This window comes from Lissotriton vulgaris, chromosome 12, assembly GCF_964263255.1.
Source record: "Lissotriton vulgaris chromosome 12, aLisVul1.2, whole genome shotgun sequence".
Classification (NCBI taxonomy): Eukaryota; Metazoa; Chordata; class Amphibia; order Caudata; family Salamandridae; genus Lissotriton; species Lissotriton vulgaris.
The window spans coordinates 279,387,370-279,412,438 of NC_141700.1; the positions used below are offsets into that span (position 1 = coordinate 279,387,370).

Consider the following 25,069-nt stretch of genomic DNA (forward strand, 5'->3'; position numbering starts at 1 on the left):
AGTGCGAAGTGTACTTCGCGTAGCTAAGCGTAGCACTACTTTGCGAACTACGCCCGGGTTACTATAGATATAGTGAACCTATATCTAAAGTAAGTGGTGCAAGCACCAGCTTACACAGGCTGCAATGGCAGTCCTGTAATTCCATTTTGCATGGCCCCTCATGGGTGGCTTAATATATGCTTCAGCCCGTGGGAGGCCTCTGAGGTACCTATGCCCTGGACCATGTGTACCCTATACTATGTGTTAGAAATGGGGGTCTCTAGTTGGCAAAGGCTGGCCACTGTCCAAGTAGGGACCCTTCTTACTAAGTCAGAGTAAGGGGGCTATACCCTTTAATAACCCCTGCTCAACCCTGTGGTAACGTATCACGAGCAGCTAGGCTTATCTCAGAGGCAGTGTGAAAGCATTTATGATCATACACAGTAACACAGTGAAGAACACTACAAAGGGACACCACACAAGTAGGTATAAAAAATACGTATCTTTACATATAGAGTTAAGTCAAGACCAATAACAATAAAAAGCCACAATACTGTAAACTAGGGATACTCTTGAGATGATGGAAAAATAGTTCAAAGTGTGCAAAAAAAAAAGGAGTTCAGTTCAAGGCAGTGGTCTCTGCGACCCCTTTACTTACAAAGTACCTGGATTTTGTAGCGAAACAACCAAAATGTCGCAAAGGGGCTGTAGCGATGATTTTCCTCACGCGAGGCCGGCGATGCATTGAATCCTTGCCGCAAGGGAGGATGATGCGGCGGGCTGTGATGCGTGCGGAACCAAGCGACAGACTTCTTCACGCTAGGCCAGCGATGTGTTGAATCCTTGAGTGAGGGAGGATGATGCGCTGACCCTGTTGCGTGTGTGATCTTGTTGCGATGAAAGAAGATGGCGCTCCGTGAGGGAGCGACGATCCGGGTGCGATGCGATGAAAATGGCGATGTTGTGATGTGATGATCTCGATGAGATGATCCGGGGTTAGGGAGCACTCAAAAAGCTGGCAAACGTGCGATGGGATGCGATGATCTTTGGGTGTTAGCGAGCACTCTGTGGCCCACAAGTGTGCGATGCAATGATTTTTGGTTTGCGAGTGCTCGGCGGCAGCTGGGCGATGATTTTTCTTACGCTCTTTAGCTGCGGCGGCTTGCAAACGTGTGTTAGCGACAATTTCAGCACTGTCTTCTCTGTAGTAGGCCCTAGAACTCACAGGGGCCTCACCGGCAGATAGAAATCCTTGCTGGGAGGAATCAGGAGGCTGGTGGAGGAGTCAGATGTACCTGTGACTCCAGGAGGAGGCTAGCTCTCTTCTAGCCCTTGGGTGATTGCTTTAGTAAAATAAAAGTTCTCTCAAAGTCCTTTTCCCTCTTCTTCCAAGTCCAAGGGGAACTACTGCAGGCCAATCCAAGAAATAGCACACAAGCACAAGGGCGGTCCTCTCCTGCAGATTCCTTCAGTAACACGGACAGAGGTTCCTCTTGACATCCAGGAGCAATACCACTTGTAGGGGTGTGGGCATAGATATTTATACCCCAAAAGTCTTTGTTCTAAAGAGTCACTGGTCCCTGAACCCAGCCAGAACCAGTTCTGCTCAGGCCTGGAGCACTTTGTTTACCAGGCTGCAGCCTTCCTTTCAGAAAAAGGGGGTCTACCATCAGACGCACAGGAGGAGGTGGAACCAGCATTCACTTTGCCAGGCACAGCCCTGCTCAGATCAAAGGGTTACCCCTCCCCTACTCCAAATGCAGATCAACCCAAGTCTGATCCAACCTGCCTTGCCCCTCTAAACCCAGACAGTCAATACACATAACAGCAGAGCACACTGGAAGGCTTAGGCAAGAAAATACCTACTTTCTAAAAGTGGTATTTTCAAACACAGAATATTAAAACCAACTTCGCTAAAAGTTGCATTTTATCATTCTGAATTCAGGCATACTACACTCAAATTTCTACCATGTTGCCTGAGTCAGATAGTACTATAAGATGTAATAGCCAGTCTGCCCATTCTAGCCTATGGAGAACAGGTAGCCTTGCAGCAGTGAAAAACAAAATGGGGTTTAATTCACTACCAGGACATGCTACACATATCAAGCCATGTCCTACCTTACACACACAGGGCACCCTGCCATAGAGGTGACTGATATAATGCCAAGGGAAGGTTATGAGGCTGGGAAGTGTGGGCACTTCTCAGTCAAGATGGCAGTTCTGGACTGCACACATAAACTGCAGTGGCAGTTCTGAGGTACCATTTACAAGCTGGTTCTGTGGGTGGCGCAAACCACTAGCAGCATTTGGGTTACCAGCCCTGGGCACCCACAGGCCACACTACTAGGGACTAACAGTTACACCAAATAAGCCAATCAGGGATATACCAATTCACAGTCATATTTACACAGGGAGCATTTGCGCTGTGGCACTGAATGGCAGTGGCACAGCGCCCAGAGAATCTAATACCAGAAAAAACAGAGGAGACAACAGCGAAAAATGGAAGGGAGACCCACGCCAATGGTGCCAGGTCTAACACTAGGGGCGTATAAGGATACCCCAGTATCCAATCAGGAGTGTATTAAAGTACATGGCATAACATTTTAAGGACAATGCAGATAGGCTGGGGTCCTGATTAGCAGGAGCCCAGTCAGGCTAGTCAAAAACAGTGTAACACCAGGCAAACAGTGGGGATAACCATAAGAAGCAGATCCTACTTTCCAACACCCCCCCAAAAAAAATGTAAGGAGTTGGGACTAACCTTGCCCAGTTGAGTCATCATTTTCTAAGTGGGAATATCTGGAGAGTCCATCTGCATTGGCATGGTTACTCCCAGGTCTATGTTCCATTGTATAGTTCATCCCCTGTAGGGAAATGGACAAACTCAAAAGTTTGGGGTTTTCACCCTTCATCTGTTTTAGCCATAAGAGGGGCTTATGATCTGTCTGAACAATGAAGTGAGTGCCAAACAAGTATGGCCTCAGCTTCTTCAGAGCCCAAACCACAGCAAAGGCTTCCCTCAATAGCTGACCAACGTTTCTCTCTGGGTGTCAACCTTCTGCTGATAAAAGCTACTGGCTGATCCTGACCCTCTGCATTAAGTTGTGACAACACAGGCCCTACCGCCAACCCAGATGCATCTGTTTGGACAATGAATTGTTTGGAATAGTCAGCACTTTTTAGAATGGGAGCAGTGCACATGGCCTGCCTGAGATCATCAACTGCCTTTTGACAGCTAACAGTCCACTGAACTTTCTTGGGCATTCTTTTATATATGAGACCATTTAAGGGAGTCATTATGGACCCATAGCCCTTTACAAATCTTCTGTAGTACCCAGTCAGGCCCAAGAAAGCTCTGACCTGAGTCTGGGTAGTGGGAGCAAACCAGTCCTTTATGGCCTGGATTTTGCTCTGCAATGGTTGAACCTGGCCTTCACCCACAATGTGGCCCAGGTATACAACCGTACTCTGCCCTATCTAGCATGTGGTGGCCTTGAGAGAGAGGCCTGCTTTCTGCAGAGCCTCTAAAACATTCTTATGGTGGACCAGGTGATCCTCCCAGGTGGAGCTAAAGACAGCTATATCATCAGGATATGCTGCACTATAGGCTTCCAGGCCTATAAGGACTTTGTTCACTAACCTTTGGAATGTGGCAGGTGCATTCTTTAAACCAAAGGGCATCACAATAAATTGATTGAAAATGCTGTTTTTGGTTTGGTACTCTCAGCTAGCCTCATTTGCCAATATTCAGCAGCGACGTCAAATGCGAGTACACGAAGAAGGCCAGCAAAAACATTGTTGCTGTCACCATGGGACTCTAGTTCCAATTTCTTTCGAGCTCTCTGGACTTCTAGGGATTCCTTGACTAGGGTTAACTGCTCTTGCCTGAGCCTAAACCTAGCTTTCTCAAGCTCCAGCAGTTGATACTCCCTGTCAAAGGAATGGTCCGCTTGCTAGATACAGAGGTTCCTACAGACTGTCCTGAGTGATGTGGCTCTGCCGAGGGAGACCTAAATCTCCTTGGTAAACTCTGCACTCTTCCAGAAGGGGTGAAGAGAGGGCCATTTGGCCTTCTTCACCATCTCCCTGAAAATCAGAGTTGTCCAGGTGGGAATCATTTTGATCCTCCTGGCCAGGGTGTGAATCTTGTTCATAGAAGGTGTCACCTCCTGACCTGTCTTCATTACCTGCCCCACCCACTCTTTCCTGTTCATCTGACCCAGGCATCTTCCTAAGGTCATCTAACAGTAACACCTCAATGAGACTTTGAGTGTTGGCATCTTTTTCCTGTCTTCAGCTTTCTCGAGACACAAATGGCTTTCAATTCTTGGAATGTAAACTCATTGTACCTAGAAGGCACAGAGGAACTGATGGCTTATACTTTAGAAGACATACTAAGTGTGGTGTGGTGTATGCACCTACCTAACCTAGTGGGAAACTAAACTCTCTTAGTTTGGAGAAAGGGTGTGCTAGATCCTTGACTACCCAACACTAGGTGCAGTAGAACTTACTTACTTATTCAAAGCTGGTATTATATGTACCTAGTACTTTAGTGGTTTCAGTTAATCAATACAAAGATTTATCTGGTAAAACAATTGCAAGCTTGAATCCCAACCACTGCACACCAATGTGAGAAGTTGGCCTTGTATATGCTGTCCACTAATTGAAGTGGGCACCTTGCACCAGTCCAAATGACCCTTATTTTAGTTTACATTTTTTTATTGAATTTGAACATTTCAGAAAATGCACAGGTTAGAGTGATACAAGTCATGAATATCGATGTACACACGCAATAATATTACATCTTACAATGCACCGCTAAGCATTCAGAGGCCTTGCGGGTTAGGCACGGTGTATACTATACAACAATGTTTGTTATATGCATCGTACTGGTCCGATGTCCCATCTGCAGTGGCTCTCCTATTGGGGCGTGACCTGATGGATGACCACTACCCAGGACTTGCTACTTCGCTCCCGCATCAGCATCGGTCTAAATGACCCATATGATGTATGAGGTCAAAGATAACCTTTAGAAAGCTATCCTAGTGGTAGCCGTGGAGAGAAGCCTTCAGGCTTAATCTTGAAGAAATGTAAGCAGACCTAGTTGCAATCTCGGGGAGCACATTAGTGACAAATCTGTTTACAAACAAACAAACACCACTCTCCTGCGACAAATCCTGACCACTAAAATTTAAAAACACCCCCTCAAGTCTGGTAAAGAAATCTGACACACTCTCATCCTTCTTCTGACAACACGCTGTCAACTTATCCCAGGCCACTCGCTTCGTGGGATAAGGGAGGGCATGTAAGCAATATTAGGCTCTGGCAAAGCAAATAGCTCTGCCTTCGGCTTCTCGCCGGGCTTGCGCTCCTTATCCCATGCTCTGATCTCATCCCATGTGCCACCCAACTTCAATGCATGGTCCTGCATATGGACCTGTCTCCATATATTTACAGGCACCAACAAACCAAAAAATAACTCTATGGGCCACATGTAGGTAATCCCAATTTACCTATTCTTAAATACCGAATTTCACTGATTCGGTATTTAAGAATAGGTAAATGGGATGTAGATACATTTTCAGTAAAAATTACCGAATCAGTAAGATTCGGTATTTACCGAATCGGTATTTACCGATTCGGTAATTGACATTCATTCCTATGGGCTTGGAGGCCCATAGGAATGAATAACAATTACTGAATCGGTAAATACCGATTCGGTAAAATGGGGGAAACATTCAAGGATGCCAGGGTGTCACTTTGACACCCTGTTGCACCCCTGAATCGTGCTTGTGTGCAGATGTGGCACACATAATGCCCTAAGGGCATGTATGTCTGCCACATGGCACAGTTGAAAATGCACTGATTTGCATTTTCACAGTTATTCCTTATTTACCACCAACTTATAGTTGGTGGTAAATAACAAATCCTAAAATGGGAAAAGCACTCATTTGAGTACTCCCAACATTGCAAAATCGGTTATTTACCGATTTGGTATTTTAAGGAATCGGTAATTTCTGGATTCCTTAAAATACCGAATCGGTAAATTACCGAATTTGCAATTTAGGCCACCTACATCCCAAATGCCCAATACCGGTCGGTAACGGCCGAAATTCGGTAATTTCAGCCGTTACCGACCGGTATTGAGCCACCTACATCTAGCCCTATATCAGCTAAAGTCATCACTATGGAGGAGGCCGCCTCCGTCAATTCCTTACAATATGAAGTAGGATTTTTTCGGGGGTCCGGCAACTGGCTCTTTAGGGAGAGGACCTCATTCCTTTTCCAAGGAGTATAGATCCACTGTTCTTGAAACCGAGCGTCGACTCCCGGTCTGATTACAGTATCCGTGGAGTTGCACAATTCTGGTATTTCAGGATGGTAAATGGGGTGGACTTCCCTCATGGGATGCTGTGCCCCTATCGCCGGAACCTTTTGGAGTAACCTGCCTTGGTAACCCACAAATGTTGTTACATTTCTGAAAACCTAATTCAGAGCCAAATCTGTGGCATATACTCTGTCCCGTATGTCATAGATAATCTGCGGTGCAACACCCTGGAAACGCTGCTCCCACAGCCCTACCAGCGTGGCCGGCATGTACTTAAGGGCATGCTGCTGTACGAAGGGGTCATAATCTTTCATCACACTCCACACATCTTTTCAGCTACAGATTGAGTTCCGGTCCCACTAAGCCACCTGATTTGCCACTATTTGTTTCTCCTCATCACCCACAGCAGAGCGCACTAACACTTTCACAATGCGATCTCAAGCTGCTGCCCAATTCGCTCCATGTATACCACGCGCAGGCGTTTCGGCATTCAACAGTGTTTGGGGTGTCATACTCACAGGGGAAAGAGCAGATGGAGAAACAGGTACCATCATGTGCGGAGACAGAGTTGTAGGGGTGAAAGGGGTTGTTGCGGTCAGGACAGAGCCAAGAGACAGGGCAAAGGAGGTAACGGCACCCGCCCCTGTGACCGATGGGAGTAGAGGAGACACATTTCGATCGCGCACTAGTGGCTGGCTGATTGCATTTGCTTGCCCATTGAGGACGGGCAATGCAAGCGCGCAGCGAACCAGACTCTAATTGTCCGACTTCTCGCTGACCATTTGTTTGTGGGGAAGCTGGGGTAGGATACTGCTACCTGCGAAAATTGGCGAACTGCTATTTCTGAATTAAATAATTTGTTTTCATTTTAGATTGTGTGATATTAAATCGTTTTTAAAGCCCACTTACTTGCACTTAAAATCTGTCAATTCACCCGCTGCTTAGCGGGATTCTAGCCCCCTTGAGGTTCCCGATTCGAACTAGCTCCATTTTGGGTGTGGGGATTGGAGGTTAGCTGCCCCCTTGTGAGCGCCATTTGCCTGCCTATTTAGGACGGGCAATGCAAGAGTGCAGCGCGCACCGATGGCGCGCCAGAGGCAAGCCCGTCTGCGCCCGTCCGCGCCCCTGACGCGCCCAGTGCCAGCCACGCTGTATGTTCCGACGGAGAACACGGTGGGATAACATACTCAAGGGAACACTTGATCAAAATAGGTAAGAGGGAATGTAGGGGACTTTATCATTGTCCTCCTGCTGTGGGCCATGATAAAAAGCCCTTGAATTGTGGGCTGATTCTTAGCAGATCCTTAGTAAAATATCCTCTGGAGGAACTTTGCCTGATAGAAGACATGGATCTGGATGTCCTCTTCTTAAGTGAGACATGGACTAGCCCCGACTCCACTGTATAAATGGGATTTGCCTGCCCCGAAGGGTATAACATTTTCCATAAACCGAGGCCTGGTGGGAGGGGAGGAGGGGTTGGGGTGATTTTTAAGGAGGAATGGAATTTTGCGCTGCTAAAGATAGACGATGTCAAAGGAATTGACATCCTGGGATTTTCATTGCAGGAGGCCAAAGGTAGGCTACTTACAGGAATGATCTGCTATAGACCCCCAGGACAAGATACCCATTTTCGAGCACTTTCGGCTATCATTACTAACTTGACCCTAACCCATTCTAGAACGGTTATAATGGGAGATTTTAATCTATGGGATATCAGAAGTCTGGGCAGCCATTTGAGAGATCTGAGGAACACCTGCTTGAACCTTAATTTACATCAATTGGTTCAGCAACCCACCCATCAAGGGGGGCACATCTTAGATCTGCTGTTTGCCACACAGACCGAGACAGAGGTGATAGATATATTGCCACAAAGTTGGACTGATCACTACCTAGTCCACTTTAACATCAAGGCCCTCAGATCTGAGAACAATGATGACTGTCCTGTAACTTACCGGAGGGGAAGAGAGTGGGTCAAATTAGGGAAAGATAAGACTCAGCAGATCTTTATGAATTTAAATCTTTTTACCCCTTCCATCTCTGTAGAGGAGAGCTACCAAATATTCTGTAATTATATAGCCAGCACTTTGGACCCGATAATCCCAGTAAACAGTCTTAAAAATAGGAAGAAAGTCTCAGCCCCTTGGTGCAATGAGGAATTGAAAATACTGCGTCTGTCATGCAAGAAAGCCGAGAGAAAATGGAGGAAGAACCACTTAGACCCAGACAAGAAAGACTTGAAACTAGCTCAGGCTAAATATAAGGAGGCTATCGCTAAGTTTAAATCAAACTTTTATGCCAATTCTATGCTACAAGCTTCTAATAGCACTAAAACGCTTTTTAAAATCTTTAAGGACCTCTCCAGTCCTACTTGTATGAGCAATAAGGTAGCTGCATCGCAAGAACTCTGCAATGAGTATGCTGCTCATTTTGAAGACAAAATTGCAAAAATTGTTGGAGATCTTCATCCTAATAATATCAGTAACCAGGACAATTTTATCCAGAGCCGGATGAAGTGCCTCGGTGAATACCTCTCTGGATAACTTTCAAGTCTTCACAGACGACTCTTTTAACAATCTGGCCAACAGTGTGTCCTCTGGCTCCCCACTTGATCCTTTCCCACACAAAATTTGGAAAACTATTGGTCAAGAAACCTTTCCTTGGCTGGGACAGATTTGCAGCCAATCCCTGGAAGCAGGAATAGTCCCATAGGCGTGGGAGCTGGCTGTAGTGACACCCCAGTTAAAATAAAACTCACTAGACCCTAAGAAACCAGCGAATTTTACACCCATCTCCCTTTTGCCTTATCCAATTAAGATCTTGGAATAAGCAGTCAGCAAAAGTCTCTCATGAAACCTGGAAGATAACCATCTGTTGGATAGGGACTAATTTGGGTTCCGTCCAGGTCACAGCACCGAGACTGCTTTGGCAACCGTATTAGACAACTTACGAATGTGAGCTGACACTGGGAATTGTACTATCCTACTATTACTAGATATGTCAGCCGCATTCGATACCGTGAGCCACACAGTACTGGTGGAAAGACTGGAGGGGATAGGGATGACAGGATGGGCCCTACAGTGGCTGCAGTACTACCTATCAGGAAGAATACAGATGGTGACTATGACACCTTTCACCTCCAGTAAGTCTCCAGTACATCATGGGGTACTGCAGGGCTCTGAAATCAGCCCCATTCTTTTTAATATCTATTTACAGCCCCTGTTCCCCATCATTAAATCATTTGACATTGACCTGGTTAACTATGCTGACGACACTCAACTGGTGTTTTCCCTGGAGGGGAAACAAGCAGTATCCATGGATACATTCCAGGAGTGTATGTGTCAGACTGCTGGATGGCTTAGGAGGAATTCATTACAATTTAATGGGGGGGAAACAGAGGTGATATACTGCCCCACGGCCAGAATGTCCCAGCATCTACCTCTGGAGTTTAGGCTCACTCCGGAGGAGGAGCCTTTGGTGCCAGTTAATATGGTGCGTAATCTTGGAGTTCTGGAAGACGGTAACCTCCAAATGGAGTCGCAGGTCAACGAAACTGTGAGCGCGGGCTTCTTTTTAATGTGCATGTTACAACAGATTCTTCCTTTACTCCCTAAAGACTCGCGCTCCCTTGTAGTGAGGAATATAGTGCTGAGTAGGCTGGACTACTGCAAGAGAGTCCAGTCTATGGCAGCAAAGATGGTGTTAAATAGGCAACGCGGGCCCTCTTCAACCTTGGCTCTGAGAGACCTTCACTGGTTGCCTATTAAGGAAAGGGTTCATTTCAAATCACTCTGCATTGTTTTTAGAGCAGTACACGACTCTGGTCCTGTCCTATTGCAAGAGAAATTCACTTGGTACAATCCAAGAGGCAGCCCCGCTCCTCCAGCGCAAATCTGCTGACGACTGCCAGAATTAGGCGCTCCAGGATGGGGGGGAGGGCTTTCAGTGCGGCAGCCGCTCGCCTATGGAACGAGCTGCCCCACAACATCAGACAAACCAATTCCTTGGCTGAGTTTAGAAAGAGCCTGAAAACTTGGCTCTTTCCTAGGACCGATTTTTAGCCTTGTCCCAGCTGTTATTCTGGTCTATGTTTATGTTGGTTTTATTTAAGTCTGAGCGCCAGGATACCCGTAGGGTGGCATTTGCGCTATATAAGAACCTAATCCATTCCATTCCATTCCACAAGTGGGGCCGGGGCTGAGGCAGTAGTACTAGAAACAGTAGCACCAGAGAAAGCGGCACCAGAAGCCGAAGACTGGGATGTCGGGACAGTAGGGTATATCCGTTCAGGGGCAAAGGATGGTGGTGGGTGAAAATCCAATAGCTCTTCAACCAACTCATCACGGTCTTCTCCAGCAACATAACATTTGTCCGTCTGTAGTCGAAACTTTCTATCTGTGCACTCTATACCTTTCTCTATCTTTTCTCTTTCATAGACTACTGCTTTCTGCGTAATAGTTTGTGTCTGTCTCCTTTGAGCCTCTTTCTCTGCTCTCATACGCGGCTACTTTGCTTCCTTCTGCCACAGTCTTAAAGAATGAAACATGGACTGCCTGCTCCTTTTATCGAACAATTTATCCTGCAGGAAATTCAATTTTTGTTCATCAAACGAGCCAGTAAGTGGCCATTGAAGCTCAGCATTGTTCCTCGTATATTTATTCCACAATGTGCTACACAAAAGAGGGCCAATACCATGCTTGACGTATACGTCAAAATTTGGAGTATCCTCCGGAGGTGCAGGCTGGCTCTCTCCCAACCGAGCATCAGTAGAACAACATCGACATCCGAAACATCCTAACTTACTTAAACAAGGCATCTTAGTATAAGAATATGAGACCTATGCACTGTCCCTAACGGATAAATATAACATCAACAACTGTAATAAAAGAAAAGGTAAAATAACAAACATTATGCAAGAATCAAAACCACATGGTCCAGATAGCACAGGCGCTATTCACTCAAACAAGCAATTCACCAGCACCACCATAGGCGTTGATCCACAGACCTCATAGCACCCAAACACAACAATCAAACCACAAGTCAGCCCAGAGACTTTACCAGATTCAAGAAGACAGGCTCTAGCCCCAGACCTTTTTGAGTGTAAGCCAATCATCATCTGGCCTGGCAGATTGTTCGCGAACAGCCCCAGACCTTTTTCAAACACGGGCCAAATTACCAGTTGGTCCGGTAGACTGCTTGCAGACACTCTGCCACTATGCCTTTTCAAGCATCTGCCAACCCACCAAATTCAAAACAAATGGTCCGGAAACCGTACCAAGACACAGCCCGTCGACTCGTGTCGTTCAAGCAAGGCAGTTCAAACACTACAGACAAGACAGTCCGGAGACTAAATCAAGACACAGCCCAGAGGCTCGTGCCGTCCAGGAATGGTGCAATTTTCCCAAGAACCAAATCACTCACCAGGTGCACATAGGTTGATTCAAATTATTCTCCACTGCCGACTCTTTGGACCAAATGGTCAACTCCAAGGTTTTGCCTTCTCAGGAGCCCTGCTAGTGACCACTAGCTGAGGAGCCATCCAATCAGAAGGGCGGGGCAGCTGCGAGAACCAAGCTTGGTCTTGTGTGGGGTACCCCGATCCACCCAACCGACCCAACATCACCCCGACCCTGCAACCCGATTACGGGTGAGAGGAGCACCATGCGGGGTTCCTGTTCGGGCACCAACTGAAGGACGGGGCCCTCTAGGGCCACGCAGGTTACTTACAACCACCTGCTATGCCTTCCCAAAAACGAAGAGTTGGTCAGACAGTAGAGAATACAGACTTACTTTATTAGCTATACTCTGCAGAAGAGTCCAATCAGACCTGCACCCTAAGATGTCTGCCAAGGGACTGACCCCCCAACACTTGGTAATACATAATAAACCTTCCTGGGAGTCTTCAACTACGCCCCCTGTAGAAAGTTACCGCCTCAGCCGGAGATGAACAAAGGAGGCACAGAGGGATGAGCTACCACCTGCCAGATGGGTACATACGTATCTATAGCTTAAGGCCACAGCTCCGAGTCTCAGCGTTTCCTAATGTGAGAGCAGAGTTAAGCATTAAAATTGGTATGCAAGAGCAAAGTCACCTATTCCTTAGTGAGTTGGATTGCAGCCTTGGACAGAAGAGAAAATAATAAGAAAGTGAGGTGTTTCTCTGAGGCAAGCAATACTGAATAATGAGGCCTAGTACGAGCACAGTCCAAGCAGTCTAATAAGGATTACGAACTACAAAGTGGAGTCACACTGGCTAAGGAAAGCTTACATGTTGCAGGGATAACTCAGTGGGTTGCATAACGTGAATACAAATGGCGTCTATTTAGCCACATATTGCTAACCTAATATAGCATAAAACAAGTGCATTGCAGGGAAAGGGAATTTCAAACCTAACAGGACCCACAGCACTGGGCTAGCCACTCCTACCCTGCTTTCCAGCAGACCTGCCCACCCGCCGGCCCCAAACCAAGCACTTTTGCTTTCTTGAAGTGCGAGAAGCAGAAACATAAAATGGTGGTATTAACATTTTATGTTTCTGCTTCTCGCACTGCAAGAAAGCAGTGGGGCAACGCTCCTCTGCCCTAATGGAGGAGCCGCCCCTGCGATTAGGGGCTAGATAACCCCTTTGTACCTTTAGTAATAGCGATTACCAAACAGCAGTTTGCAAAAAAGCACTACTTGGTAATCGCTGTTACTACTGTTCGTACACCTAGCCCATTATCTTTTGATAGATACATGTCTGCCAAATTGTAACAGTGGGCAAAGAACCCCTACCTATATGGGAAAGTTAAGCTTGCTCGCTTTGTGCATTTGGAGTATGGTTCATCTGTGTGAAGAGGCACTACCTAGCCACTGTATACAAACACTGCATGCACCCACTTTGGGAGTGCAAATTCAATTTGGTGCATAGGCACCTCGCGGGGGATAGTGCGCTTTACAAATACATTCAACATAGGCGATCTTGTTGCCATAGCTATTTACATTGTTAGCAATGCAGCTGGGTAGGGCAACATGCAACCATGAACGGCTTATGAACACTGGAAAATATGGACATCTGAAACATAAGAGATGTAGAAGGGCAGGAAATACATCTGTGTATTGTCGAGAGAAGTGCATTAAAATTAGGAAAACAAAGAAGCTGTCCAGGCAGAAATTGCTTCTACTGTGGAAAATTGTCCAGAAATCTGGATCACTTTATTTGCCTGTATCTGTAAACAAATTAATCACCTCTGTCCCACTGGCAGAAAGGCATGTAATCAGGACTTGTTTCAACAGTTTTAAGACAATGCAGTACAGAAAGTAGTTATCTATGGTCATTGCTCTATGTAATGACACGAAAGGGTTGAAGTGCCAAGTGATATATATTATCCAGACTGTAATACAAGTGACAAACATTCCTGACTGTCTTTTTGTAACAGAATGCACACTTGGTGTGGCAAAGTAGTTAGAAGTATCTATACAAGTTAGGCATTCAATGATCAATGAAGTGATATCGCGAGAAAGAACTAGGAGGAATAATGGGGTGGAATCAGCGGTCTTGTATTACTTGGTGGTAGTACCATCTAATTCACTGGCTATTAAAGGTATGACACCTGGAATTAGGAATAACATGGAGAACCAGGTAAAATTCATTTTCACTCACAAATTCCATCTGCTCTGATCAGGTGAAATTTTTTAACAGAAAAGCAAGTGGTAATACTAGATGCAGTGTTACTTGGTGTGATAGTACCATCAAGCATTACCACACCCAGTAACATTTGTAATCATCCGAAGTGGTATTATCTCTAAAAATATTACAGCAATACCACTGTGCACTATTGAATTGAGGTGCTATGTGCCAAGGATCTTGGACGAGATTAACCTACAGATGAGCATCACTGTTAGAAACGGGGTAGCTTAGCGGGGAGCGGGTAGGCTAAACTTAGGAGCAATGTGTAAAGCATCTGGGCAGCACACACTCACAGGCGGCACACTAGGCACACTACAAAAGAGACTCCACACCAGGTCATATAAAAATAACTTTTGTATTAGGTACAACACCTTCGAGAACAGTCACAGATATATATATATATATATACGGTGCCAACTGGTACTAGGTAGCAATTTACAGGGGATTATGTACAAGGCAGAGCCAATCGGGTCGCTGCCAGAACCATCACAAAGTACGAATAGTAAGTGCAACCATCAGTAGTAAAGGTATAACAGCCAGTACTTACTGGCCAGAACAGGAACTGAGCATCATCATATTGGCATAAGGTATAAACACATCAGATCAGGCATAAACCTCTTAATCAGGCGTTAGGCCTATACAAAGCAACCAGTGACTACTAGCAAAATAATGAGGTCAGCAATATTGCAGTAAGCATAAACCACCTTAGCTCAGGCATAAAATGCAAGCATCAAAACATGACAGTTATGGGAAATCACATGAGCATGAATGCAACTTCTCTAGATATAACTTACATTATGCATACACCTATTAGAACGGGCATAAAATATGAACATGAAAGCCTCCTTAGCAGGCAGGAAACACATTATGTATTCTCATTAGGCCTAAGACACATTAGATCAGGCACATTATGCATAAAACCAGCAGTGTAGACATAAGAGGAAAAGCATTAGGCACCATTATTAGCATAAATGCATTATATAGGAATCATACTTAGGCATAAGGTACATCAGCAACAGCGCATCACAACTAACATCAGCAGGGCACACATGGTAACACCTAAAACAATTGCCCCCAACAGTGCAGCTGCTCGCCTCTGCCGACTGATTTGCATATAGCCATGTCTGAACTGGGGTGGCAGAGTGGGCTAAAGAACGGTGATGGATTAAACCCAGATCTTTTGACTGGGTGTGAGTGTTTGATTGATTCAGATGCTCCGTCCATCACCACCCCCTTTTGTACCGCTTTTGGCCGCCATAAGTGTGGCAGGGTATGCTCAGACGTGAGTCCCTTGCTCACTTTGCCACTGGATTCAAGCAAGCCGGGCTGAAGACGACTGGAATGCCAGAAACCGGTCCTCGGAAGCTTGTTTCCGGTCCAGGGAAGACATGGCTTGGCAGTTCGGGCTGGACTGTTCCCATGAGGCACAGGGTCAGACTGATTTGCATATAGCCATGTCTGAACTGGGGTGGCAGAGTGGGCTAAAGAACGGTGATGGATTAAACCCAGATCTTTTGACTGGGTGTGAGTGTTTGATTGATTCAGATGCTCCGTCCATCACCACCCCCTTTTGTACCGCCCGCCTCTGCGGCGCAGCTGGAGAAAACAGACACTGACAATCCCGTGCCTGGGGAGCCCCACTTGAACTCTAAACCAATGTCACCCAAAAGGTTGCAACTGCCCACTATCCGGCAGAGCAGTTGTGTAAAGTCAGCCCTGGTCCATTGGAGCCCCCCCTCCAGGGTCTCTGGAGTAAAAAATGCCCCACTCTAAAAATAGGGTTGCCAAAAATGAATGTTGCAGCGGTCCGCAGCTGCGGCGCTGCTGGGTAGCCCACGGAACACTGTGTCCCAGTTCACGCTGGAGCCCCACGAGCACTCCCAACACAAAGGTGGCCGCACGTTGCAGCTGCCCACGGCTAAGCGGGCAGCTGGGAAAACCAGCACAACCACTCTGGTCCTCGGGGAAGGACCAACGGGGCGGGCACCTATAATGTGCCCCGCTGCGCCCTCCACCACCAGTTCCCCAGTGCCCCACTCACCCGGCTCTCGGGGCAGGCTCCGGACGTCTCTGCGGGCAAGGAAGGCACCGACAATGTGCCTCAACAGTCCCTGCCCGACCGGGGCCTCTCCGGACCTCTCAAGGCTGCAGGCGTCTCGGCGGCATCCTCTCGTTCTTTTGGCCCGCCGGTATGGATCTTCTCTGCGGTGGCGGTAACTCCGTTCTTCACCCGGTCCCTCTCCCGGGGCCGGGCCTTCGGCCAGGAGCCTGCGAAGCTCTGGACGTCCTGGGCTGTCCGTTGGGCTGCTCTCTCCGTGGCTGCTGCCCTACGGAGAGGAGAGGCAGCCTTTCCCTCTCTCTACCGCGCCTCCTTTCTGGGCCCCTCCCGTCACCAGCACCAATCCAGCGCGGCTCCCCTCTGACATCAGCAGGGGAGCCCAAGCGGTGTTCCTGGGACTCCTGGGCCGGCGGAGAGGATCTCTGGGCCCCCCTACACTTCCTCTCCACAGCGCTCCACAGGATACAGCGCATTCAGGGTCCCGACCAGCAGCAGTGCATTCCGCTCACAGCGCTTTCCAGGTCATAGCGCTTCACACCGCATGCGGGATACCAGGCAGTGGCGGTGCTTTTCCTAAGAAGACACCAGCGGAAGTCGGTAAGATGCGGGGTAGGCTTCCACTGTACTTTCTAAAACGTGTCCCCATGCGGGGTGAGCTCCCACTTTCAAGCAAGCAGGCAGGGGGAATCCCACACTCCGGGACTCCCTCGTAGCGTTTTGGCAGCACAGCACTACAGGTGTCAGCTCCTCTTCTACTGGGCAGGTGCTAGATGCAGCGCTCACGAGGCGCTAGGTAGCTGGCAAAGATTCAGGTCCCACAAAATGAAGTAGCACCCACGAGGCGCTAGGGGCCAGGGGGAGTAGACAGCCAATGTTGCGCAAGATCAGCAGGCAGTGGGCAGCTCATCAGAACAGGACAGCAGTTCCTTGGAATAGTCAACCCCCATATTGTGGCACTCCTCCTGGCACAGCAGTCTTCACTCCAGCAAAGGTCTCTCACTGGCCCTGTGGACAGCAGAGGGGTACAGATGGGCCCAGGGGCCAGCGCGCAGGCCCTTGCGGCCATACCTCCTGGCAGAGTGTCCGCTCCAAATCAGAGTCCAAGCACACCCACATGGAGTCTCAGCTCCTCTATATATACACACCCCTCACCCCACCTACCAGTAAGAGCCAGAAGCTTCTGGAAGGGTCTCTGGGAAACTGGTCCCAACTGGTTTTGGGGGAGGTTTAGACCACCCTGTCTGCCAGACTTCCCTCCACCCTTCCTGTGCTGGGGTCTGGGAGACAGGCACACCCCAGGGGGCGGAGCTAACATTCCACAAGGCAGGCACACAGCACACTGAAATGGCAAGGTTTAAAAGTGGCATTTCCACAATGGTGAAAATAAATCTATGCACACCATTGCACAGCATTTATTATTTCCATCTCACACATACCAAACATGGCCTATATATTTTCTACCATGGGGGAGATATCCCCTAAGGGGTGGGGTGGTTCCTAATGTAAGCCTATGGAAGGCAGAAAGCACACACACTCTGCACTGCTAACCAGCGCTTAGGTGTCCAGAGCCCTGAAACCACAAACCTTATGTCAGGAAAAAGACTAGCTGGAAGGCCAAAATGTTTAGAGATGACCCTGGAAGCAGGGCCAAGTCCAACAATCACCTTCTCTCTTGTGTAGTTCAGAAGGAAGGTTTAGGCTCGTCATTTCAAGAAATACCTCATCAACACTGAAAGGAGATCTCAGTCTTAATATGTACCTGATCTTGAATTAGTCACCACTCTTCCTCCACCATATGTATAGAAGTATATTGCTTGATGTCTATACTTGCTGTCTAAAAATCATTACATCTACATCCCTTGTCTTTCTACAGTCATCAACCCTCTGAGATAGGAAAACAAAGGAAGTATGTAGAAAAAAACAGACCTGCCAACCCCAACCATTATCGAAAACAAGCATTGGCATAGCCAATAGTTCTCGCCTTTGGGACCATATAAGTGTGTGGTTATCCAGCACAATATCCTTGGTGCAACAATATCAACTGTTGCCTGGCTAAACACTTACAAGGTTCCAACGGCAAGACCTATTGGCTATGCCAATGCTTGTTTTTCTTGGAAAAGTGGGACGAATGGATGTCCTGCACCACTAAGAGGAGCCACTACATGGTAATAGCGCGTCACGTCAGGATAATGTAATGTAAGTAGGTTTTTATAGAGCGCTGCTATCACTCCAAGGATCATCTTGGCACTGAAAGACCGGAAAAGATGAAAGGTCTGGTCAGGCTGCTTTCAATAGTAAGGCCAGGGTACTCATACTAAAGCTCTACAGCATGTATCAGGAAGGTCAAATATCCAAGTCTTCAGTGATTTCCTGAATAATAAGTCGGCATTCCCCTCCACCAGAAGTGTCTTTTGTAAAGCCAGACAGATAGGCCTTTTTACCACTCTAAATATTTGTGCATGAATGTTTTCCACAAGAGGTAGTCATTGGCCAACAAATGAAGGTCAGTTTCACTCCCCTACCTTCCAGCTCGGACTCCACAATGAGTGGCACTCCCCTTTCATGGGTTCATTTAATGTTAACCAAAAATATACCCCTTACTACCCGCTATAAAGCCCTAAACATGATATGCTATGCAAGGTTATTTTAAGCACTGAAGAGCACATGATTCACTTGGACACAAAGAAAATATATACCTTATTTACCTCTCATGCCGAATGTAAGAGAACAAGACTGAACTGCTGCCTACTGACAGTACTATATTAAGTCAATGGTAGGCTTCAGCATTACATCGTCGACACAAATGGCCACAAGAGGTAGACTGCTCCAAATGACCTTGTTGCTCAGAGAAAGAGGATGGGACTGGCGTCCTGAAAATCCCTGCACGGCAACAGCTGCTTCTTAATACCGCATTGTTCTGTCTGAGGCTGGTAATAAAATTCAACTATTTGTTTGAGCGTATCATACATACGATTTTTATTTTCTGACAGTAACGAGATCACGTGCTGCAGGGCCGGTAATTGATTGCTGGTGATGACGCCCTTGTTGTACAATTATAAGCAGACAAATTCCTGGCAGCACTCAGATCGGGTACAGAAGATGCTACTGGGTTGAGTCCCCTCAGACTAAGCCCACCATAACAGTTTAGTCTACTCAACCTCACCCATCCCGTGATTGAATGCACACTCAGTGTCTTCCGACAGCGTCAAGCGTTAAATACTGGCTGACTGAGACTGGTAGGCAAAAGCGACGGTCATGTTCGCTACGGGTCTGGAGCCCGAAGATTAACCAGAGTTTGGGGACATGCAAATACCAAAACACTGTGCCGGTAAAGATGCACAATTTAAGGGGCAATGAACAGCTAACAACCTGATTTGCAGCCAATCCTAAACAGAGGCATACTTTCTGAGATCACAAAGCCTATAAGCAGCTAATAGGAGTTTCTACAGCCAATGCCATGGCAACAGTTCCTTCAATCATTCGAAAGTCACCACCCTTTTAATCTTTTGAAAGAAGATGTATTCACCAACCTGATTGGTGGGTGTCAGTAGCTGTATCTGCTTGCCGTAATTTAAATGATATAATACATTTGTGAGAGGCGTGATTACGGCTAGTGGAGTTCGGTTTGTAAAGACCAGGGACCCCTTAAGGCGCAGTGTCTTTGCTATAACGCGCATGCACGCACGCTCTTGTGCGCATTCTAGCAAGCTGATCGCCAGTAAAGTAGCATTTCTCAGAGCCCTACTAAATGTCTTGGCCGAACCAGCACATGCGCTGGATCAGGCCGAGGCCTAAAAACAGGGACTGAGATCCCAACATCCTACTAGCTGTTCCTGTTTCTGACTGAGTCAAAGACATGGAAAGTCAAGAAGGTGTAAAGTCCTTGATGTGTCTGGACTTTTTAGGTCAAGCCCAACAGCGTGCATGCGCTGCTCTGTGAGGCATGGTGTATTCAGTACATGGGCTTCAAGACAGCCCATCTCTTGTAATTGATTGTTACGGATGCCTTTCTAAATGCCTTACTTTTGAATGGTAAATCGTACCTATTTGTTCTTCCTTTTGGTCTGCCATTCCCTCTCATATCGATTGGCCCTGATACAGGGCTCATTTCGCTTCTGTCCATTTCAGTTAGTTTTGTGCACTATTTTTCCCGATTGCCTGCCTATTGTTCTGGAAATATTGCAAATGTGAAGTGACTAGAGTTACTGCTTTCCACTCCCACCCACCGTTTCTCTGTGTGTTCTCCCCTTCGCACTTTACCTTTCACTAATGATCTACAGAGTCTCTGTCATTGAAGATCAAGTTGAGCAGTTACAACGTAAGAATTTTTGAAATGTTACCTTCTGGTTAGCTCCCTTTCACCCAACCTTCTGTTTTTAGCATTAATTATGTTTCACTCGTTTGGATCTCCATTGCTCCATTTCTGTAAACAGTGCAGTCAATCTTGTTCTTTATCTAGTCACAAATGTGGCAGTTATGTCTCTGTTCCCAGAGGTAGTTTCCATTTCCCAGTCCTCGAGGCAGTGCTGCAGCTGTGTCTCTGTTCCCAGTGGCAATTCTCACGTTAAGTACTCTAGACAGAGCTGCAACTGCTTCTCTTGTCCAGTGGTGATTTATCATTCTAAGTCCTCTAGGCAGTGCACTTAACTGCTACTCTGGTCCCATTGGTAATTCCACAAACTAAGTCCTCTAGGCAGTGCTTCAGCTGTGTCTCTGTTCTCAGCAGAAAGTCCTCATTCTTAGTCCTCAGGGGAGTGCTGCTAGCTGCTTCTCTGATCCCATTTGTAATTCCTCATTCTAAGTCCTCTAGGAAGTGCTGCATCTGCTTATCTGGTTCCAGTGGCAATTCCTCATTTTAAGTATTCTAGACAGTGTGGTAGCTGCTTCTCTGGTCCCAGTGGTAATTCATCATTCTCAGTCCTCTAGGCAGTGCTGCTAGCTGCTTTTCTGGTCCTGTTGGTAATTCCTTATTTAAGTACTCTAGACAGTGGTACTAGCTGGTTCTCAGGTCCGGTCAGTAATTCCTCATTGTTAAGTCTCTAGGCAGAGCTGCTAGCTGCTACTCTGGTCCCATCTGTAATTCCTCATTCTAAGTCCTCTAAGCAGTGCTGCAGCAGTGTCTCTGTTGCCAGTGGTAATTCCTCATTCTAAGGCCTCCAGACACTGCTGCTTGCTGCTTCTCTGGCCTCATCTATAATTACCCCATTCTAAGTCCTCCAGACAGTGCTGCTAGCTGCTTCTCTGGTGCCATTGGTAATTCCTCCATTCTAAGTCATCTAGGCAGTGCAGCAACTGTATCTCTTCTCCCTGTGGTAATTCCTTATTCTTAGACCTCTAGGCAGTGCTGAAGCTGTGTCTCTGTTCCCAGTGGTGATTTATCATTCTAAGTCCTTTAGACAGTGCTGCAGCTGCTTCTCTGGTCCCTGTGGTAATTCCTCATTCTTAGTCCTCTAGACAGTGCTGAAGCTGCATCTCTGGTCCCTGTGGTAATTCCTCATTCTTAGTCCTCTAGACAGTGCTGCTAGCTGCTTCTCTGGTCCTGTCGGTAATTTCTCATCCTAAATCCTCTAGACAATGCTGATAGCTGCTAATCTGGTCCCATCGGAAATTCCCCCATTTTAAGTCCGCTAGGCAGTGCTGCAGCTGGGTCTCTGTTACAAAGTGGTAGTTCCTCATTCTCAGACCTCTAAGCAGTGCTGCTAGCTGCTTCTCTGGTCCTGTTGGTAATTCCTCATTTTAAGTCCTCTAACCAGTTCTGCTAGCTGCTACTCTGGTCTCATTGGTAATTCCTCATTCTAAGTCCTCTAGGCAGTGCTGCAGCTGCATCTTTGGTCCCATCGGAAATTCCTCATTCTAAGTCCTCTACACAGTGCTGCTCTCTACAAAGAGACAAGCCAGTTGTCATTTGTACTCTGTATGTGGACTAGATGCGTATTATAGCTGGATCAACATTACAGGCTATTATATCAAACCCAAGGGAAGTTTTGGTACAGCGCGCACCCAGAACGCATGTTTGTGAAGGTGCTCTCTAGAGTAATAATGAACTAAAAGGAGGTTCGGTGAAATAAAGTATTTGTGCAGGATCACACAATTTAGTCAAGTATGGAAGCAGAGATTGATCCCAGATTTCCCAGCTTCACACTGCAGGGGCGGCTCTAGGCTCATGGCGGCCCAGGGCAGGGAGCGTAGGTATTGGGCGCGGGAAGAGGGGGTCCGGGCAGGGCGGAGCACGGAGGCCAGTGAAGAGGGGGGGTGGGGTCAGGGTGTTTGGAAGTGGAACAGAGCCGGAGGCTGCCAAATCCCTGCCAGGGGCCGCCACGCAAATATGTATCCATCCTCAGAGGATTATTATATTAAGGATATATATTGGTGTGGTGGCCCCTGGGGTTTGGTGGCCCAGTGCAGGTGCACAGCTTGCACATACCTAAGGCCGCCCCTGCACACTGCAATTCAGCCTTTAAATGGGTATCTCTTTCTGACATCTTTGTCCTTAATTCTTGGAGGATGAGATAAGGCCATGATCACAGGCAAAATCCGGATTTTATTTGGGGTAGTTTTACATAACGCGACATTGTCCAAGGACAAAAGAGCACGGCAGACACATTTTCTCGGTACATCGGAATTCGTTGGGATTCGCAGAATGGGGAGCTGAGACATAGATTTGAAGGTGGTTTTCCATGTTACATGTTCTGCAGCTCATATGCTTATTTGTTCTGGTGGAGAGCACCGCACAGAAAAGATAGGAGGTGGGAGATGGGAGTCTCCATCCGGCGGTTGGTGAATTGCATTTTGTACTATATGAGCAGTGCTACAGAAGTACTACTTCACGTACCACAAAATGCAGTGTGTGACTCAGGCCCAGAGTCTATAGCTGGTCTTCTCCAGTGGTGGGGGAGGAGGTGTCATCTGCACCAGCGTGTCCTGAATTCTTCAGCCTTTCCCTGCAGGCCAGGTGGCCTGCGAGAAGCACAACATGTTTCTAAATATGTTGTCAAACAGAAGGTCTCCTATCAGGGCAGTATTCAAGTTAAGAGGCTCCTGCGTGGAAAGGCATTGGCTGTACGCGAGGGTGTGTCACGTTTAATGCACACATGCCCCGTCGGGTCCTGTGATAAAAATTCTGAAGTTCAAACAAATTCAACATAAAAACAGAGGGCCTTATTTATGAAGGCCTTGCGCTGCCGGTGCGTCACTTTTAAAATGGGAAAAAGTGACGCACCGGCGGCGCAAGTCCTTCATAAATAAGGCCCAGAAGGTTGTTCTCTCCTTCATTCGGTCTCATCCCGTCTCAGGGAGCGCTGCTTTGTTTGAGGCGTGTCTGTGTTTCTTTTTTTAGTCAATAAGAATATAAGTGGCGCAGGGCTGAATCCGGCCTCTCCCTGCATTTTATTGTTGCTTGTTTCTTTCGGGACGGCCCCTTCCTCCCCGTACCCATTCCTAGTGCATCTTCTTTCGAATACGGAAATAGAAGTTTCTTAAATTCACTAAGTCGGAATAAAGTTTGATTCAGGGAAAGTCTGGTGACATGGGACTTGGGAAGTTCCCTCCACTGGGGTCCTCTGGGGGCAAGAATAAGCTACAAGACCGTCACCCCTTCAAGGCGTGAAAATATGCCACGAGGCAGAAGCAGACACTGCAGCGAAGGGTTGTTTACTCTTTGCAAAATTTGGACATTTGCCTGGGCTGCTTTTGGATCTCAATCCAGAGTGATTCAACTAATGTTAAATCATAGCTCCGATCTGACGATATGTGTGATTTTAGTCAACTTAATTCATTTTACCAAAACTGCATTACATCAGATAGCATTGGTGAAAAATTGTGAATAGTTACTAGCTTTCTCGAGAGTCCATATCTAACTGCCTGATCTAAATTGCTTCTTTCAGTAGCAGAAACGACATATAGAAATGCATAAAAGGTAAAGTAAGAAAAGATTCTCAGGCCTTCACTATCTGGAAGCTCGACGCCTATAGTGGTATCTGGGTATCCTTCTATACAATTCTTAAGGTGTTAAAAAACGATGAGTTCCAGGCTTCCAAGTTTTCATGTAAACCGGGGTTAACGAACACCAACACTGTCTAATCTTGATTCAACATCACGCCTCTTACTTCGCCCCCCTACACTTCCTGTCCCTTTAGCTGTCTCCTTTTTTTTCATTCCTGCTTTCTGCCTTTGACTCTGGTTTCGTATCTTTCTCTTTCTTCCCCCACTCACTATTTTCTGCCTTTCTCTCATACTGTTTGTGGGTCGAAGTCTGAGGATTCAAAAGAAGTCCGGGTTCCCACCAGTTACACTCGGTTACACTCGCTATCTTTACCGTGCGGTTCCACAGCTCTTGCTCCCCACCGCGAGCTGGAGACGTTTTAAACTTCTCTTTTTGCTGTTCACAAGTTAAAGAGAAGTTCCAACATTTTTTCTTTTAGTAAAATTATGAAAGCTCTTCGAAATCATTTCCACCACGAGACATATATCTAGTACCCCAGATTTCCACCACAAGGATCACGTCGAGGCAGTAATATTCCTGTCTTGAAAGTAATACCTCTTCAAAGAGCTTACCTTCGAACACCAAGAGCGCCAGAAGCAAGCGGGACCCCATGCGGCCGCCTTAGGATGTCCGGGACTGTCTCTGGCCCAGAGCTGCTGTCTTTAGTAGAAAGTGAAACCTCTGGTACACGCCCGGATGTGATGCGCAGTTCTTCTGGCAGCTCGTCATTCCTGCTAGAAAATCCCCCTTGTTTACTTACAAGTCTCGCTCTGCAAACTGCAGAGGAAATGAGAAGTGACTGAGCTATGTAGTTAAACTCATCTTTCGTCTACTCCCAAGTAATTTACCCAGCATCCAGAGTAAAAGTCCCATAAGGCTGCAGGCTACCGAAAATGGTAAATGCCCCAAGTGTTTTTTAGAATTTCACACCAGAAGCTATTATTACATTTGTTTCTCTTTGTTTCCCTGCACGTTGGCATTTCCCCCTTTGTCCCATTCTCCAAATGTTTTGGGTCGTTCCCTAGCATTGTTTTCCATTCTTTCAGTCTCTCTGTT

The 25,069-nt window shown here is 46.9% G+C and overlaps 1 protein-coding gene across 2 annotated transcripts in view; it reads right to left on the bottom strand.

The window, feature by feature from the left end:
• LOC147673962 (SLAM family member 8-like) overlaps positions 1 to 24,716 on the bottom strand; it is a 96,076-nt gene extending 71,360 nt beyond the window's left edge. For both annotated transcript variants that reach the window (XM_086945048.1, XM_086945047.1), the window contains exon 1: positions 24,586 to 24,716. In XM_086945048.1, the coding sequence (XP_086801174.1) occupies positions 24,586 to 24,625 (40 nt within the window). In that variant the 5' untranslated portion in view covers positions 24,626 to 24,716. The remainder of the gene's footprint in view (positions 1 to 24,585) is intronic.
• Positions 24,717 to 25,069: the final 353 nt, after the last annotated feature.